Source organism: Aspergillus tanneri (genome assembly GCF_003426965.1).
Source record: "Aspergillus tanneri strain NIH1004 chromosome Unknown AapTan_2_pilon_pilon_pilon, whole genome shotgun sequence".
NCBI lineage: Eukaryota > Fungi > Ascomycota > Eurotiomycetes > Eurotiales > Aspergillaceae > Aspergillus > Aspergillus tanneri.
Window position 1 is genome coordinate 3608355 of NW_022984629.1, and position 16709 is coordinate 3625063.

A 16709-nucleotide genomic window follows, 5' to 3' on the forward strand; every position below is an offset into this window, starting at 1 on the left:
TTTTGGCTTTAAAAAAAGAGCAACGGATAGAAGTGCATTTCTTTTATTTTCACTTTTATTGTTAGTGTATAGGTCTCACCTCTTCTGACTTTATCATTTGTGGTTTCTCTTACCGCCTTAGTGTACGTGAAGCCATGTCGCCTTTCTTTGAAGACTAAGATATCTCACATTATTGATAAATTCGGCTTCGATTCTTTGTTCAGATTACTTCTTGACTTGGTATATCGCACAATTTTTTTTCATTTTTGTTTTTTGCATTTAGCAGAGTAGTGAAGTGTGCCCTTATACTACTGACTCACAACGAACTTGTTGAAAAGAGAGCAATTAGGAGAAGAATTAGTATATATATATATATATATATATATTAGGTCAACCAATATTAATATACATACGCTTCTTCAGGTGAGTAGATTACCCCTAGCTGGAATACTCTGTCGTAAAGAAACCTTCATGATCCATGGGTACCCTCCAGGGAGTACTGTTACGGAAATTTCCGGTGCAGTAAAGTTACTTTCGCTGGCAAAAAAGGGATGAGGGGCCATTTCGGTTGACTATAACCCCACTTTTGCCTGGGATTTGCATCCCTAATGTACGAAGTAGGGAGACATGCCTACTCATAGACCGTAATACCTAAGTAGGTACCAGACAGTCTCCGTACCAGGTACCAGGTACTCTGTAACAATCAGTACCTACCCCCTTCCCCCAACTCCACTCCTATGGATAAATAGAAAATTGAACCAGGAACATTATTTTTAATCCAATAAAGAAATGATATCAAAAACAATTTCAAGAAAAAAATAAGAAAAAGGCCTGGGACACCCGCTGCCATTATCAGCATGCTCCTTGGCGGCGATATCTACCCCCAACGGCAGACCACCTTGAAATTCTCTGGGGCGGTTGGCGCTAGTCAAGCCTAGCGTCCATGGGACTAATCCTCCATACGGCCACCAACTATTATTATGGATGAGCTTTGATTACTCCTGATCAAACCATGTCGCATATTTATCAAGAATAACAGCACCAGCAGGCTTTTTAACACTACACCCGTCTCTTCACATGCAATTGGCCCCGCCTTCTCTTGTCATTGACCTGGCGGCCGCATCTCCCCTGATTATTATATTGTTCTATCATTATTATAATTTTACAACCGCAGTCTGACGGGCTGGCCCTCGGACTCGGGGGCTGTTTCACTTAATAACACGAACACGTTTGCGCCGCTCCTCTTCATACAAGTCCTCAGTCTCAGTTACGCTCCAAAGGCGACATAAGTCATAGAAACAACCATCACCGAGATCATTTCCTTGCACCTATCCATTCCGGCATCGATTCTATTGACCACATATCTCATGCCGCGTTCCCAGCTTCTTCATCAGGTATTCGCCAAATTTCATCCACTACATCAAAAAGGAGGTCATTAAATGCGTCATACTAGTATGATAGAGATATGAACGGGCAGACAGACGACAACAGAGCGCTCCCGGCCTCAAGCACTCCGGAGTCTACGCAGTCAATAATATCTTCCACAGTATCTTCCATTCATACTAAACGATCAATGCCAGGAGAACGGCCGGGGCAACGCATAATGCCCCGCACTTCTTCAATCGATTCTGCTATATCGTCTCTCTCGTCCGCTTCCCAACCCCATAAGTTGTCGTTCGATGCCAACGCCTTAAGCCAAGCAGACATTGGAAACCTCATTGCTACGGCAGGATCAGCAGAGGCGGTGATCGTACATCTTCTGAAGGAAAAGCATCATGCAGCATCTCAAAATTCACAGCTTTGGAGGCTGGTCGATAAGCAGCGTACCCTCATCCTTGGGCTAAATAAGGATCTGGATCGTGCCTTGAAGGATAAAGAACGGTACAAGAAGAAGGTGAAGGAGCTACAGAACTCCATACCGCCGGTGCCATTGGTGGGTGCTCAAGCAGTACATGATAGAGCCACTAGAAGTAGTGACGAAGTAGCTGTCGGCCAAGGCACGTCCGGAAAGACACAGACACGAGACCGAGATGTCTCTGCGGTCTCTGACTCGGATACCAAGGGCCATTTGTCTAACTTGTCACTTGCTGATAGAAACATGGAATCATTGGCCACCAACTACCTGGGAGAGCCTGACCAACAAAGAGAGTCGCAAACACACCAATCGCTAATGTCCCCACAGCAAGAGCTATCAATGGGGGGCTCGCGATTCGCAAGTGCTATTTCCACCACGAATGACCTAAATTCTGGTGGAACTAAGCGACAAAGCCTCCCTCATCCAGTCCGGAAACCTCCCCCTGCGCCGCTGAACCTTGGTCAGCCAGATCGCCCTCGTGTAGAATGTCCAGTTGATTTAGACTCTGAGTCTGAGTATGAGGATATACTGGCTGTGGATGGTTTATCAGAGGAACGTGGCCGAAGGAAAACGAGAGACGACGATGACCGAGAGCGCGAGACAGCATTACACAAAGAAATACCGACTTTTGAACTGCCTTTAAAGGAAACAAACGAATCAGCATCAACCTCCGGAAAGCCTCAGAAAAGCCCACACGGTACGACGGGCCTTGGCCCAGAAGTAGTGCCACTAATTGAACAATCCGAAGAGACTCCTCGCGCTGCTCATGCGCCCCCTTTAACTTCTCATCCAGGCATTATGGTTTCAAAAATCCCTGGCTTACCGTTAAGTCCAAGGCCAGAAGACCGTCCCCCCGGGTCACCGCTACCTAGGATGCCGAGGGAAATATCTAGTTCTTTGACTTCCTTGCCAATGTCATCAGGAGGCAACCTCTCCGGTCTAGCCCTGTCACCCGGAGTTGGCCAATATCCGAATCTTTTTCAACCTGGTGGTCCCACTTCTACCGCTTCCAGAACTGGAAACCGTACAGTGCCTTCAAGTGATGCCGCGCAAATTGATAGTCTCCAGTCACCAGCGTCAAGGACCTACAGGATCTACCAAGGTTTGGTATCAGAGGATTATCCAGGCCTGCTTTTGCCGCCAAACGCCATTCCTTTAATTCGGGTGAAAGTGTCATCATCTCGACTTCGGCCTTCTAGGACCAGCTACACTATGCCTAGACCATCAGAAGAGGAGCCTGTTTTTACACTGGGTGTCTTCTCGCGGTCAGACGGTGCAGAACTCTGGCGCATCGAAAAGGTTATTGCTGCCCTTCCACAACTCGATCAACAAGCAAGACAACTTTCGACCTTTGGTGTAAAGCTGCCTGATCGGTCCATCTTCAACGGCCATTCTCCTGCGAAAGTTGACTCCAGGCGTGCCGCTTTAAATTCTTATTTTGACGCACTCCTCGAAACACCCATGGATGAAAAGACAGCCCTAGTTATCTGCAAGTTCCTCTCGACCGATGCAATCGAGCCTCGAGACGATGAAACAAGCCTGCTTAAAGGTAACAACCAAGCTGGGTCGGAGACATGCAGCCCAGATGAGAGGCCTCGGAAAGAAGGATATTTAACCAAACGGGGGAAGAATTTTGGCGGCTGGAAGGCGCGGTATTTCATTCTGCATGGCCCTGAGCTTAAGTATTTTGAGTCGCCAGGTGGCCCTCATCTCGGAACCATCAAAATTTACAATGCTCAAATTGGCAAGCAATCTCAGAGCGCAAATGGGCAAAACGGCTCCCCTTTGAGGGCTGAAGATGATGTTGATAACCAATATCGCCATGCTTTTCTCGTTTTGGAACCAAAAAAGAAAGATTCTTCAGCACTCGTTCGACACGTGTTGTGTGCTGAGAGCGATGAAGAAAGGGATGCTTGGGTCGAGGCGCTCCTAGAGTATGTTGAGGGACAATCTGAGAATGAGGGCTCTAATAATGGATCTTCGAAAGGGCAAACTCAAGCCCTTGGCAAGCAGACAGTCAGCTCAGCCCTCAAGCCCAAGATATCTTCGAGCGGAAGTAAGAAAGGGGGTAAAGGGGTCGAGGATCCGGATATGGAAAGACCTGATACAGTTCAAGGGTTTAGTTATGATAGCGCTACCCCTGCTGAACCGCCTGTTTTTGGCCCTTCTTTTGAGCCGAGAAGCCCCATTTCTCCTTCACTTACCCCAGGGTTGTTAACGGATTCTGGAGATGCAAATCAGATGGCAGACCCATCTCCAGACTCAAGTCAGCCATCCTCTAGACTCATCTCTGGTCCCACCAACGGTGCAGTTATACAGGATGCCGGAGCTTGGGGCAACAAAGCAATTAGTATTGCCAAAGAAAAAAAACGAAGCATTTGGGGATTCCGCACTAGATCCTCGATCGATCTTGCCTCACAGCTCCAAGCCAGCCATGATATCCAATCAGCACAAACCCACAACAATGTCTTGGGGGATAGAAAAGAATTTGTGAGGCCAGTGTTTGGGATCCCATTGGCTGAAGCGGTCCAATTTTGTGCACCACAGGGTGTTGCCGTTGAGCTACCAGCTGTCGCTTATCGTTGCATAGAGTATCTCAAAGCCAAGGACGCGGCGTCAGAAGAAGGGATATTTCGACTAAGTGGCTCAAATGTCGTTGTCAAAGCTCTCAAGGAACGTTTCAATACTGAGGGTGATGTTGACTTCCTGGCTGGGGATCAGTACTATGACGTACATGCCGTCGCATCTCTTTTCAAGCAGTACCTGCGAGAGCTTCCAACAACTGTCCTCACTCGTGGACTCCATTTACAGTTCCTCCGTGTACTTGGTAAGACAATGTCTCTTTCTCTCTTTAACCCGTGTTGTATGTTAACTCTAACTGGCTTAGAGCTTGATGAACGACAGCAAAAGATTGTTGCATTCAACTCGCTTGTTCACATGCTCCCAAGGCCAAATCTGGCATTGCTAAGAGCACTGGTCAATTTCTAATGGATATTGTAAACAATTCGGATATCAATAAAATGACAATCAGAAATGTCGGCATTGTTTTCGCTCCCACGCTCAATATCCCGGCCCCCGTTTTTTCGATGTTTCTCACCGACTTTGATGGCATTTTCGAGAATGTGTTAAGCCCCAGTGCGAGTGCAGTGGAACTAACTGCCAGCCACTCGATGGCCACAGAAGATATCTGTTCGCCACGTCGCCAAATGTTCTCAGATATACCCACTCCTACTTACAATCAAACGGCTTTCCGCAGCCAAGGAGAGCCTCCAGACGAATTCAATGCGCAACATGACACCGGACTCACCTCCATCCAGCAAAGCTACGAACAATCCTTTAACAATGCTGAATATCCTAATAACGATGAAACGAACTCTCCTTCCATGAATCAAATGCTCACGCCCTCCACTGAATCTCCACGCTCTGTCAAGGCGAAAAGACGAGAAAGCTCGATGTTTCTCATGGAGCTAAACCAACAAGCTGCACACAATCGTGGTAAGTTACTGTCCCACTTTTTTTTGGCTGGTGACCATCTTCTAATTATGAAAAAGCATGAGCAGCTGGTGGAAATCCTATAGTTCGCCAACCATGTCAACAGAAAGCTCTATGAACATTTGTTGCAATCATCGCCGCCGCTGACCAAGGCTGATAATGATTTGAATGAAGATGAAGTGATGAATATCCCAAGTTGTGCTACGCTCGACCAAGAGTTACCGAGAAGTTATTTAATACTAGTCTGAAGCGGTTGAACATTCTGCCTTCCTTCCTGTGTTTCCTGACTTTTGTTTCAAAGTACTTCTCCTGATATCAATGCAAGCATAAGTCTATGTACACGTAATTACATAACTTCATGTACAAAGTTTTGTTCTAAATGCATATTCTTTTGTCAATTTTAGTTGTACACATGCAATGCATGAATCATAAACGAAACTCCATATCACCCGCATCCCTTTCCCTTCTGAAAAGTTATGTTAGTATAGTAGTCATTGGTCGGTTGCCTCTTGAATCTGTTCACGATAAGTTCCAATCGCAGATATAAAGCAACATGAGCGTCTACTGAATTCTATGACATCCAGCTTTCCGAACGCATAGCAAGAAGTAAAAGAATCATTCACTGATACAATTCTATGGACATCAACTTGTATTTAACGTTAAGGCTTAGAACCTTTTAGAGCGATCTTCCCTCCAAAATCCCATTAATTCACCATTCTCTTTGACCCAATCCCGGACCCCATCAACCAGAGCCTTCGCCATTCCTTTATTCTTGTTCCTCCCTTCTGGTAACAAAGCGGTACTGCTGACTCCTACAGTCGAGATGCGTTCACCTGTGACATACTCGGAGCCCATGCTAGGCAGCACATTCTCACCCGCACTAAGGCTGACAAAAAGTGCGAAAGGCACCAGCCAGACACAGAGCCCAAAGTAAGACGCAACTTCAGTGAAAGTCGGCATATCATCCACATTGGCTTGATACGGGTTACGCCAGCTGCTTGCAGTTCGTGATGAAGGCAGCGGTTTAGAAAAGTGGCGGAACCAGAGCCAGTGATTTAGACCAACTAGGATGCAAGACATAATGAAAAGGGGGTCCGAGAGTTTAACAATCGGAAAGCGACGCAAATTACTTGCATAAACCATATGCGAGCCGATGCTAAGGACCGACAACGAAAGCGGGAATCGATCAAATAGGAAGAGAAGGATCTGAATGAAGACAATGCTATATATCAACCTGGTCAATAGCCGACGGGCGAGGACAGTATGCTCCTCTACAAGCTCAGACAAGTAGTAGAGTCCCGAAGCTAGACAGGATTGTCAGAACATCGTTGATTTCACTCGGGTAGCATACACTTGTCTCAGTATGACAATTACGACTGTGGGCCTTACCTATGGCCAGAGTCAAGAATGAGAATCCTACAATAACTCCCAGATATCCGACTAACGGCAGGATCCACATATTGTAAAACATAAAGGCGACGAGCGAATCTATAATTTAATATCCTATGAAGAATGAGAGGGGGTTTCGGATAAGAAAGGAGGCGGAAAGTATTCGTATGCAGCGGCAAAAGAGATGGGACCATTCAAAACTCATAATAATAATAACCACAGTAGAATATTTGGAGTACGGTTTCCTGAAGCAAAGGACTCCAGTCCTTCGGCGATCAGCAGGTATTCTCGGATGCTACTCTGGCCCAAACAGCGGGCAAAGTTTTGGTGCCTCAGGTATCATATTCACCGCCTGAGATTTTTGGCCTCCACAGTCATAGTTCCCGGCCTACGGACAATAACAACCAATCGGGCGCTTCCTGGATTTTAATACGACTTCTACCAGTTGTTTCTGTGGTTTTTTTTTTTTTTTTTTTTTTTTTTTTTTTTTTTTTTTTTTTTCTCGTTCAGTCCCAAAGTAACCATGTCACGCCCCGAGGATATCTTGTAAGTTGTGATTTTAGCAATCCTATCTCGGCTGTTTCTGACTGCTTTTACTGAAGACCGCCGGATCTCTTCTACGATGACAATGAATCCCGAAAATATACCACCTCTTCGCGTATCCGTAACATTCAAGCTGATATGACGAATCGAGCGCTTGACCTTCTCGACCTTCGATCTCCATCGCTCATTCTGGATATTGGCTGCGGATCAGGGCTTTCTGGTGAGATTCTCTCACAAGTGCCCGCAGAACAGGGTGGACCACATACTTGGATTGGGATGGATATTTCGCCCAGCATGCTTGATGTCGCGCTCCAACGGGACGTAGATGGTGATTTGTTCCTGGCCGATATCGGCCAAGGAGTGCCGTTCCGACCTGGCTCGTTTGATGCAGCCATTAGTATCAGTGCCATACAATGGCTCTGTAATGCTGAAACAAGTGATGTTAGTCCAGAAGGGCGTTTACGCCGATTTTTCGAAGGTTTATATGCCAGTCTTCGACGTGGGGGCCGTGCCGTCTGTCAATTTTACCCAAAGAATGATGCGCAACGGAGCATGATCAGTGGCGCGGCCATAAGGGCTGGTTTCGGGGCTGGCATCCTGGAAGATGATCCCGGTACAAAGAATAGTAAACTGTATCTTGTTCTGACCGTTGGAGGGGGTGGTTTGCAAGGTGACATTACAGGTGTTGTACAAGATATGGATGACATCAATGTCTTGGACGTTAGGAGAAAGTCCACGGACACCAGCAAGATATCACCTTCCAGGAAAGGTGATAGGGCTTGGATACTGCGGAAAAAGGAGCAGATGACACGGAAAGGCAAGATCGTAAAAGCTAATTCCAAATATACTGGCAGGAAACGGCGCCCCGCTTTCTGATCTGACGGTTTTTGGTGGGTTGATTTCTTCGCGCATTAAATGCATATTTTCCTTTGTGACTTTCAAAGTAGGAAAAAGAAAAATTGTCGAAACTTCGGTATCAACAACTGAGGCCCCTGTGAATCGAATACACGCCCCTGTGCATACAATGGGGGACAAAAAAAACAAGAGGGATCAGTGACTCCGATGTCGAACTCTTTTTTTTCTTTGCCTTCAATTCATGAGTAGAGAGTTGGTCTCGGGAGGACAAGGGATGCTCTATCTGGTTGATGATAGACCCGGAACTGGAAACACCAGCAGATTGTATCGAGAATGGCCACTTGGGGAGGCATTCTAGCTGGAAGTTCAGCGGCGTGCCATTACGACTGAAGTGATGCAAATGGTCAATGATTAAATAGGACCTCTATTTTCCTCAATGAAAAATGAAAGGAAAAAATTCAAACAGTATATAATTTTACATCTGTGTCACCTCCCAAAGACTGTTTCACATAACATTGTGCAGAACTCCCCCGTCATTGTCAAGGTGAAAGGTAATACAGGATGACGTATTTAGAAAGTGAGCACCAAGCCTGGAGGCACATACTTTGGGCTCATACAAGCTCTCGTTATCATAAAAATGTAGAGTAGTGCCTTCCGAAAAGCAGAAGTTGCACAATTACAGTGCAGTCTCCATTTTATCCAGGACAGCTCTTGTAAACTCGTGCGTTGTCGCCTCTCCGCCCATGTCGCGGGTCCTCGTTTTCCTACCAAAAGCGCATGCGTCAATAGAAGCCCTGAACGTCGGCTGAGACTTATAGTCCACTCACCCTTCTCCAATCACATCATACACGGCCTTTGAGATTCTGTTTGCGTGGTCATCCAAGCCAAGGTGACGCAAGAGCATAGACCCAGAGAGAACCATGGCGCTAGGGTTGGCCTGGTCTTTGCCCTTTATATCAAGACCAACGTGGCGACAGCCGGGTTCAAAAACAGCAACATCGCGACCCATATTGCAACCAGGAACCACACCTGGTCCGCCCACAAGAGCTGCACCAACGTTGGAAAGGATACCTCCGTACAGGTTGGGCATAACCATCACGTCAAATTGCTGAGGCCGTGAGACGGCCTGCATGGATGCATTGTCGACAATCATGTCATTAACCTCTAGGGTCGGGTAATTCTCGGCAACCTTGTGAAATGTACTGCGGAACAAACCATCCGCAAGTTTCATGATGTTAGCTTTGTGGATGCATGTAACCTTCTTTCTATTGTTTGCAAGAGCAAAGCCAAAGGCGAACTTGGCAATACGCTCGGACTTAGCACGGGTGATAATCTTAAGAGATTCAACAACCCCCTGGACAGACTGATGTTCAAGTCCCGAATATTCACCCTCAGTGTTCTCACGAATGATACATAGATCAACATTCTCATGACGCGTTTTGTAGCCAGGAATGTTTTTAATGAGAACAATGGAGGCGAAAATATCAAGCTCCTGGCGAAGGGCAACATTGAATGACTGGTGGCCTGAGCGTTCAACAGGGGTGAAGAGGATACCCTTCAGGCCCAACTTGTTACGTCGGAGCGATGCAATCGATTCCTTGAAAAGCTCTTCCGAGTGTTTATTGCCTGTATTCACCCCACTGACATCTACTTGCTCCCACTCAATGGGCACATTGTCGGCCTTAAAAATGGTCTTGACAGACTCGGCAACTTCGGCACCAATTCCGTCACCTTCGGATGGCAAGAACGAGAAATTGAACATCAGTAAGACGGAGAGTAAAGAGCGGGTTGGGCTAGAAAGCTGTGGATACCTGGAATAAGAGTAACAGTGTATTTACCACCATACTTGGTAGGCTTAAAAATATCAGACTGAACGCTGGCAAATGCTAAAAAAAAATTAGCGTGTTAACAACGAACACCCTCAAATTACCATCTCACGAAGGGGGAGGTTTGCAACGCACATCGCACTGGGATAGAAGAGCGGGGATACAAAGACGTTCCAGCAGCACGACGAAGGAAAGACTAAGGTTGAGAGCCGTGTTAGCTGCAAATTGGACATGGACAGTAAAGGGTGGATAGCAGCGGTTGAAAGGGAGCCAGAAAAAAATGTTGACGAAAACAGATAATGAACGGCAGAAAGAACAGTCCCATCTCTCTCAGCTCCTTTTTTCAATATTTTTTTTTTTTTTTTTTTTTTTTTTTTTTTTTTTTTTTTTTTTTTGGTGTTGTCAGGTATTGTGGCCACGGCGGTATTATCAGGTGGATGGATGTCGTCCGCATAGCCCAGGGCAAAAAAAATGCAAACAGAAAAGCCATTCCCAAAGGGCAGGACAACAAAAGAATATTCAATTGGTTAATTGGCTTACCTGCGCGGGCTGCGCGGTCCTCAATGAAAACATTTTGACGAGCAAGGTAGGAGGGATAGTAGGGCAACTGTCCTGGGCGTGGGAAAAAAGAGGCGTAAGGAGAGGAAAGAAGCAGGAAAAGGGAGATGGGAGTGGATTGTCACATTGCACAAGGCGCCGGAAAAAGCGGCGGATCCTCTCGGGCAATTGTTCAATCACAATGGATGGACGGATGGATGATACGGCCGGATCTTATCTCTGGTGCCTGCTTAGGTCATCATTTTGACCTTCCCTCCTTTGGCATATAACTAATTAGTTTGCAGTAACTATCTACTTTGAAGCAGGCATTTCACTGGCTTTACGTTTCTAGATATGAATAAGTAGATATAATCTGGTTTTAATTAACAGGCTCACCAATCGCAACTACTATGTATAGCAACACCCTTCTCAACAAAAGCGATTTTGTTTTATGGACTCCAACTATCGTGCATCATTTCCTGACCTTTCCTAATCGGTATATCAATTGGGGCTTTCATTCAATGTGTTATATAGGTAGTAGGTACCTTTCCAGTCTCTTTGCCAGCTCTTTATTAATTACTTGTTCCAGTTGACAACCACTCAGCTATTAGAGATGCTAACGCATGCCTTTGGAGATATTGGTACTTATTCATCTACGGTTTAGGCAATTAATGCCATCAAAAAGTATCTTCGTTCGTCTCCCCTCTCCCGAGCGAGAAAGAGCAAAATTTATGCCCGTTGGATAATGGGGTGGGTTCTTTTGGGCCAGTACGTCCCCTTTTACCCCTCTGGTCAATTTCTACCTGTCGTTTACTTATATCCATGGATTATATCGGTCATCCAGAATGGTCATGTCGCACCTGGTTTCTGCTTGTTGTCAGTTATCAATTCATGAGGTGATGCACAACCTTGGCTGATACATTCACCTTACTGCTGTTGTGCACCAGATTAAGCCAGACTTAATGCAGCCAGCTTATTGGGGGATGGGGAATCACAATTTAATTCACGATGTGGATCCCTTTTCAGGTTCATGGTACCGAACTATTCCCCTTGAAATAATCAATAGGCCTCCTGCTCTGTTGACGAAATGTAATGTGCACTAGTTCTAGCTTTCGGTATATATATACACATATATATATTCGAGTATAAGCCCAGACTGTCCCTCACTACTGGAAATAAACAATACTTGGGTTGATAAAACGTGAGCAAGTACCTTACCAAAGACCTTTTCCACAGCATTGACTTGATTTCCGACCTGTAACTGTCCTCCCTGAAAATGAAGCTTGTTGTATTCGTTCTTGCTGCCCTTGCGGCTACAACTGTACAAGCTGCGACCATGCAGAGATGGTGCAGTCTTCCTGGCCAGCCTTGCTCTATGCTTAAGCGTGCGGCAGATGCCACCGGTGAAGTTAGGCGCTCGGCCGATGCCCTTGCGGATGCCCTCGCAGAAGCCATGGCGGCGCTTGATAAGGAATAAAGACGCCTGTATGTCTGTCTCCAGTGTGATATTGCTCTTCTGTATACTAGTGCTTACATGTCTTTGGCCAGATTAGTCAGCTGGAATAGTATGTCTATTGCGTCTCAAACTGCATGAGGCAAGGGAATGACTTAGGCAGGTATTGACCAAGTCACTCTTTCTTTTTATCAGGTTTCCTTAGGTCATTTGCTATGTTTCAGCAGTTATGTCATTTCCGGAAGTGTGTAGTTTGAATTTTCTTAACTGCAGCTTTAAATACCGGGGAAAGAGGAAGACAGAGAAATGAAATGATAAAGCGAGGAGCAAGGTCAGAAAGAAACAACGATCTTACGGAAGTCCTTTATATGCTGCAGGCCAGCGGAACTTGGAAAATGTTGCAGTAGTGTTAGTATATTTGGCAGCGTAATGCAAAGCTTAAATTTATACCTGCAGTATTTCTTCCTTTCACTGCCGCCGTTTTCCTTGTTTTGTACCTAGCCAAAATTCATAAGATCACTGTCATGACTGCCTTATGCCGAGAAGTATTCCCTTACCAAATGCAAACAATAGCAACTATAGAATGTAGTCTACGATATCTGATAGCTTTACTCCCATCGGTGCTTATTTTGCTCCATTCTTAGGAGAGGACAAGCGCTGCAATGGTTCCCCTGCTATCTAGAACAGCATTTTTTTGATGGCCTAGAATAGAAAACGTTTCATACCAAAAATACGAAGTTGATAAACTTCGGTCTAGGTCCTTCCATGTTCTTGCCAACCGGGTTCTCCTGAATCACCACTCGAAAATGCACAACGGTTTGCCTTCCCCAGAGTAGAATACTCATATTCGACTAGTTGATCTCACTGCCATTGACCCTGGGCCTTGTAAACAGGATCCTTAGCGAGGATGTATGGTGTCCCAGTTGTGGGTTCCTTCCTCAGAGGCATATCGTGAGCATGAAGATTGCATGTCTTCTGCGAGAGCGCCTCGTAGCCAGATATCATGTAAGACTCAGCATACTGGCTGTCGTCATTGTTTATTTCCCGATTTGGATCACACATCTCACGGTCACTCTCGATGCCGTCAATACATACTGCTCGGGATACTTGGCTCAAGGGATCCTTGATAGTATTGCTCGCGCTTGGGGTCTTTAGTTGTCGTTGGAGTGTGTTGGCATCGTAGATAAATCAAGGCCGGTATGTTCTAAACTTGGAATTTGGTTGTCTCCCACAGCTCGAGTATCATTTGGATAGACCGTTTCAGAGCATATTTGCCACATTAGGAGTAATCGAGACCGTTGTTCTGGCATTGCATACTCTAGTAGTCGGAGCTGTGTTGGTGAAAGGGATAAGCTACTAACATCGTCACTCCTTACTGTCTTGTTTAGTGAGACTGTATCTGTGGAAAGGCTTGCGAAACCCTCCGGCCCCTCTTCTGGAGAACCTGAGGTTGTTTGGCAAACTTCATGGGAAGAATGAGGTAGGTGTTGTGCAGTGCCATAGGTGATGGAAGGTGTAAAAACGAAAGGCATGTCAGATGACGCTGGGGATTCCATTTTCATCTGTCTGGCAAAAAGAGTGACAAGGTCTTCTTGCATTCCCAATTCATCCTCGAGTGTTGACATGTCGCACTGCGTATCTCTGTGGTCAGTTACTCATCAAGTATGGATGAGAAACACATGTACCTGACTGCACGTTGGAATACCAGCCCTATCAGCAGATTTAATAAAGATCATCATCGATCGCCCACAGATCTGGCATCTGGGTAGTGCATACAAAGTCATGTCCAAGGAATCAGGGTACATCACAATTAATAATCAGACAGCACTATCCGATCAGTGATACAAGTAAGGAACCCGGGAATGCAAAATACACTGTATCATAAATTATTAGTGCACAGAGAAAGGGGCTAATTAATAGCAGTACAGCTTAGGATAAGACTTAACAAAAGACTCAGAGCTATGAATTTATAAGGGGGGTTTGGAGGACGACAGCTAATCTAGTTAATAAACTAAAAGTAATGCCACACTAGAAGAATTATGGTCTTATTTATATATATGGGGAAATAAAGAATTAGTGCCCGAAGTAATGAACATTGGGCATTTGGAATACCTAGATCATACTTATATATTGGACTAGGGTACTCCACATCAATCGCCAATATACTATGGAGTATTAATACCTGTAATTATGTATTCTTTTAAAGCTCCAGTGAGATAGTACACATGGTCCTGGGTTGGGACTGGCTGTTGTGGGATATAACTAGTTAAGGGAGCCCTTGTGGAGTATATAATAAGTCATGTGATACTGATAGGCAGAAACCCCGTGACGTGAACCCAGCTCCAAGCGGCAGGTACAGTCAGTTTACCTTACCTGCGTGCCTACCTGTAGTGTATCTCTGTGATCCGTGGGAGCTTCTGTTTTTCAAAGGCCACTTTCCCACCAGAGTCACTAGTGATTCTGCTCATCCCACTTTCTACATATAATTAATTTACCTATCTTTCTTCTACCTTAGGACCCTATTAACCATGGTTTGTCTTCATCTACACTCCCTTGGCAACAGAGCTGACGTATAAATATTTTAGACGTCTATCGGCACTGGCTATGATCTTTCTAATTCAGTCTTCTCCCCAGATGGCCGCAACTTTCAAGTAGTTATCCCAACAACACTAGGGATGCTATATATCAAGCTAACAATTCTCTCCAGGTGGAATATGCAGTCAAGGCGGTCGAGAACGGCGGAACGGCCATTGGTATCCGATGCAAGGACGGCGTTGTATTAGCTGTAGAGAAAATCATCACCAGCAAGCTTCTAAAACCGGGCGCAAATAAGAGAATAGCAACAGTTGATCGCCATGTTGGTATTGTAAGTCCATACTTTGGGACTGGAGTTCAATGTTGCCTTTTGTACTTGCTAATGTGTGTGGTTGGTGTTGATACAGGTATCAGCAGGTCTCGTTCCCGATGGCCGACACTTCGTTTCCCGAGCTAGAGATGAGGCCTCTTCGTGGAGAAGTGTGTACAAAGGACCTATCCCGGTTTCTGCGCTATCAAACCGCCTAGGTAGCTACGTACAAGCTTACACTCTCTACTCAAGTGTGCGGCCTTTTGGTGTTACCGCTATCATCGGAGGTTGGGATTCCGAGGCTGAGCTTGCTGTCGACGGTCAAGTTGGAAGTGGGCCGAAATCAGGCTCTGGTGGTAAGCTCGAGGGAGCTCAAACAGGTGGCCCAGGCCTATATATGATTGAACCAAGTGGGCTTTATTGGGTAAATTTATGAGACCCATCAGTCGAAATTTAAATGCTGACTCTGCTGAAGGGGTACTATGGCGCTGCGACTGGAAAGGGGAGGCAGGCTGCCAAAGCTGAACTTGAAAAATTAGATCTGACTTCTGGCAATCTGAGCTTGCTTGAAGGCGTGAAGGAAGCAGCTCGCATCATATATGTCGCGCATGAAGACAGTAAGGACAAGGAATTCGAGTTGGAGATGTCCTGGATAAGTTCATTAGATGGACCTACTAAGGGCAGGCACGAAGAGGTTCCAAAGCAACTTCTCGAGGAAGCAGAGATAGCGGCAAGGAGAGCTTTAGAGGGTGATGAGGATGAGGATGAGGATGTAACAAAGGTCGAGAATGAGCGGATGGAGGAATAAGATGGAAAATGTGAACAAAGACATTATAGATCTTTGAATGAAAGCTATTTTCCTTTCCTGCTTATTTCTAGCATTTCTTGCTTAATTTCGGTTCCTTCACTTCTGTCAAATAGCACTAAATTTAAGGGCTACCTTGTTTCCCCCCTATATCATTTCTCGTCCTGCCCCCAGGATATTCCCTAGGCAACCCTACCTTCAGCCCAATCTCTCCTTTTGACTCCAAGTTCGACGGCAGCATTCCCCCAATCTTCTCCGTGGTTATGCATGCCCTTCTTGCCCAACCCTGCCCTTTCGAGACCTTGTTCCTCATTCAATACAGTAAGAACACCAAAGATAACGGGCACACCGGTTTCAAGTTGAACTCGCATAAGTCCGTGGGATACTGCATCCGCAATGTACTCGAAGTGCATTGTTTCGCCCTTGATTAACACGCCTATGGTTATAATCGCATCAAAAGGCCGCATCGTAGCTGGTGTTGGTGACTGTGGCGACACCTTACTAAGGTCGGTAGTAGAGGAGGACAACAGGTCCGTCGCACTAATACCTACGGCCGAAGAAGGCCCTTTGGCAGCCTGGAGCTGGGAAGCAGCGTAAATCCTGTAATGTTGTTAGATAAGCTGCTAAGGCTAATTTTTTTTTTTTTTTTTTCCTATGAGTAGAAGTCGGGCATATGGCGCTTACCTCTGAGCAGCAAATGGCAATTCATAACTGCCTGGGACACTGTGAGTGGTAATATTCTCCTCAGTCACACCAGCCGACAACAGGCTTTTCCTTGTCCCTTCTAGGAGAGGACCAATTATCCCCATGTTCCATCTTGCGTGGACGATAGCAATTCGCAGTCCAGATCCTACAAAATGATGAATTAGCAGCCTTGAAGAATAGCTTTCAATGATTCTCACCGTCATAGATTTGGGAAGCCCCAGGCCCTTTCAAAGATGCCATGATCAACTCCCTATGTGGAAAATAGGGATAGGTTCACTAGGATAAGAGAGACAGATGGCAATCAGTTCAAAGTTCACAGTGGGGAATATGCATACTCCGTTATGTCGTTAGTATGGAGTACGTAGTCAACTTGTAGTATTACCTAAGGTAACTTAACCCAAGTTAACTAGTTAACTAGTCAGGTA

The 16709-nt window shown here is 45.6% G+C and overlaps 7 protein-coding genes across 7 annotated transcripts; 4 read left to right on the forward strand and 3 right to left on the reverse strand.

Moving 5' to 3' along the window:
* Positions 1–1582: 1582 nt before the first annotated feature.
* On the forward strand, positions 1583–4822 carry ATNIH1004_001179 (GTPase-activating protein BEM3; the record flags this gene model as incomplete). The annotated part of the gene is made up of 2 exons (XM_033565879.1): positions 1583–4661; positions 4722–4822. The coding sequence occupies 2 exons, from the start codon at positions 1583–1585 to the stop codon at positions 4820–4822; spliced, it is 3180 nt and encodes a 1059-aa protein (XP_033431636.1).
* Positions 4823–5040: 218 nt separating this feature from the next.
* On the forward strand, positions 5041–5390 carry ATNIH1004_001180 (uncharacterized protein; the record flags this gene model as incomplete). The annotated part of the gene is made up of 2 exons (XM_033565880.1): positions 5041–5329; positions 5386–5390. 2 exons carry the CDS (start codon positions 5041–5043, stop codon positions 5388–5390), a joined length of 294 nt encoding a protein of 97 aa, XP_033431637.1.
* A 602-nt stretch (positions 5391–5992) lies between these two features.
* On the reverse strand, positions 5993–6785 carry SVP26 (uncharacterized protein; the record flags this gene model as incomplete). Its single annotated transcript, XM_033565881.1, has 2 exons — positions 5993–6630; positions 6716–6785. The coding sequence occupies 2 exons, from the start codon at positions 6783–6785 to the stop codon at positions 5993–5995; spliced, it is 708 nt and encodes a 235-aa protein (XP_033431638.1).
* A 453-nt stretch (positions 6786–7238) lies between these two features.
* Positions 7239–8134, forward strand: ATNIH1004_001182 (18S rRNA methyltransferase BUD23; the record flags this gene model as incomplete). Its single annotated transcript, XM_033565882.1, has 2 exons — positions 7239–7261; positions 7318–8134. 2 exons carry the CDS (start codon positions 7239–7241, stop codon positions 8132–8134), a joined length of 840 nt encoding a protein of 279 aa, XP_033431639.1.
* A 655-nt stretch (positions 8135–8789) lies between these two features.
* Positions 8790–13554, reverse strand: IDH1 (isocitrate dehydrogenase (NAD(+)) IDH1; the record flags this gene model as incomplete). The annotated part of the gene is made up of 7 exons (XM_033565883.1): positions 8790–8877; positions 8941–9844; positions 9925–9999; positions 10052–10135; positions 11695–12014; positions 12795–13070; positions 13247–13554. The coding sequence occupies 7 exons, from the start codon at positions 13552–13554 to the stop codon at positions 8790–8792; spliced, it is 2055 nt and encodes a 684-aa protein (XP_033431640.1).
* Positions 13555–14457: 903 nt separating this feature from the next.
* On the forward strand, positions 14458–15582 carry ATNIH1004_001184 (proteasome core particle subunit alpha 7; the record flags this gene model as incomplete). Its single annotated transcript, XM_033565884.1, has 5 exons — positions 14458–14460; positions 14515–14580; positions 14637–14795; positions 14872–15198; positions 15250–15582. 5 exons carry the CDS (start codon positions 14458–14460, stop codon positions 15580–15582), a joined length of 888 nt encoding a protein of 295 aa, XP_033431641.1.
* Positions 15583–15761: 179 nt separating this feature from the next.
* Positions 15762–16524, reverse strand: ATNIH1004_001185 (lumazine synthase RIB4; the record flags this gene model as incomplete). Its single annotated transcript, XM_033565885.1, has 3 exons — positions 15762–16179; positions 16264–16429; positions 16482–16524. The coding sequence occupies 3 exons, from the start codon at positions 16522–16524 to the stop codon at positions 15762–15764; spliced, it is 627 nt and encodes a 208-aa protein (XP_033431642.1).
* Positions 16525–16709: the final 185 nt, after the last annotated feature.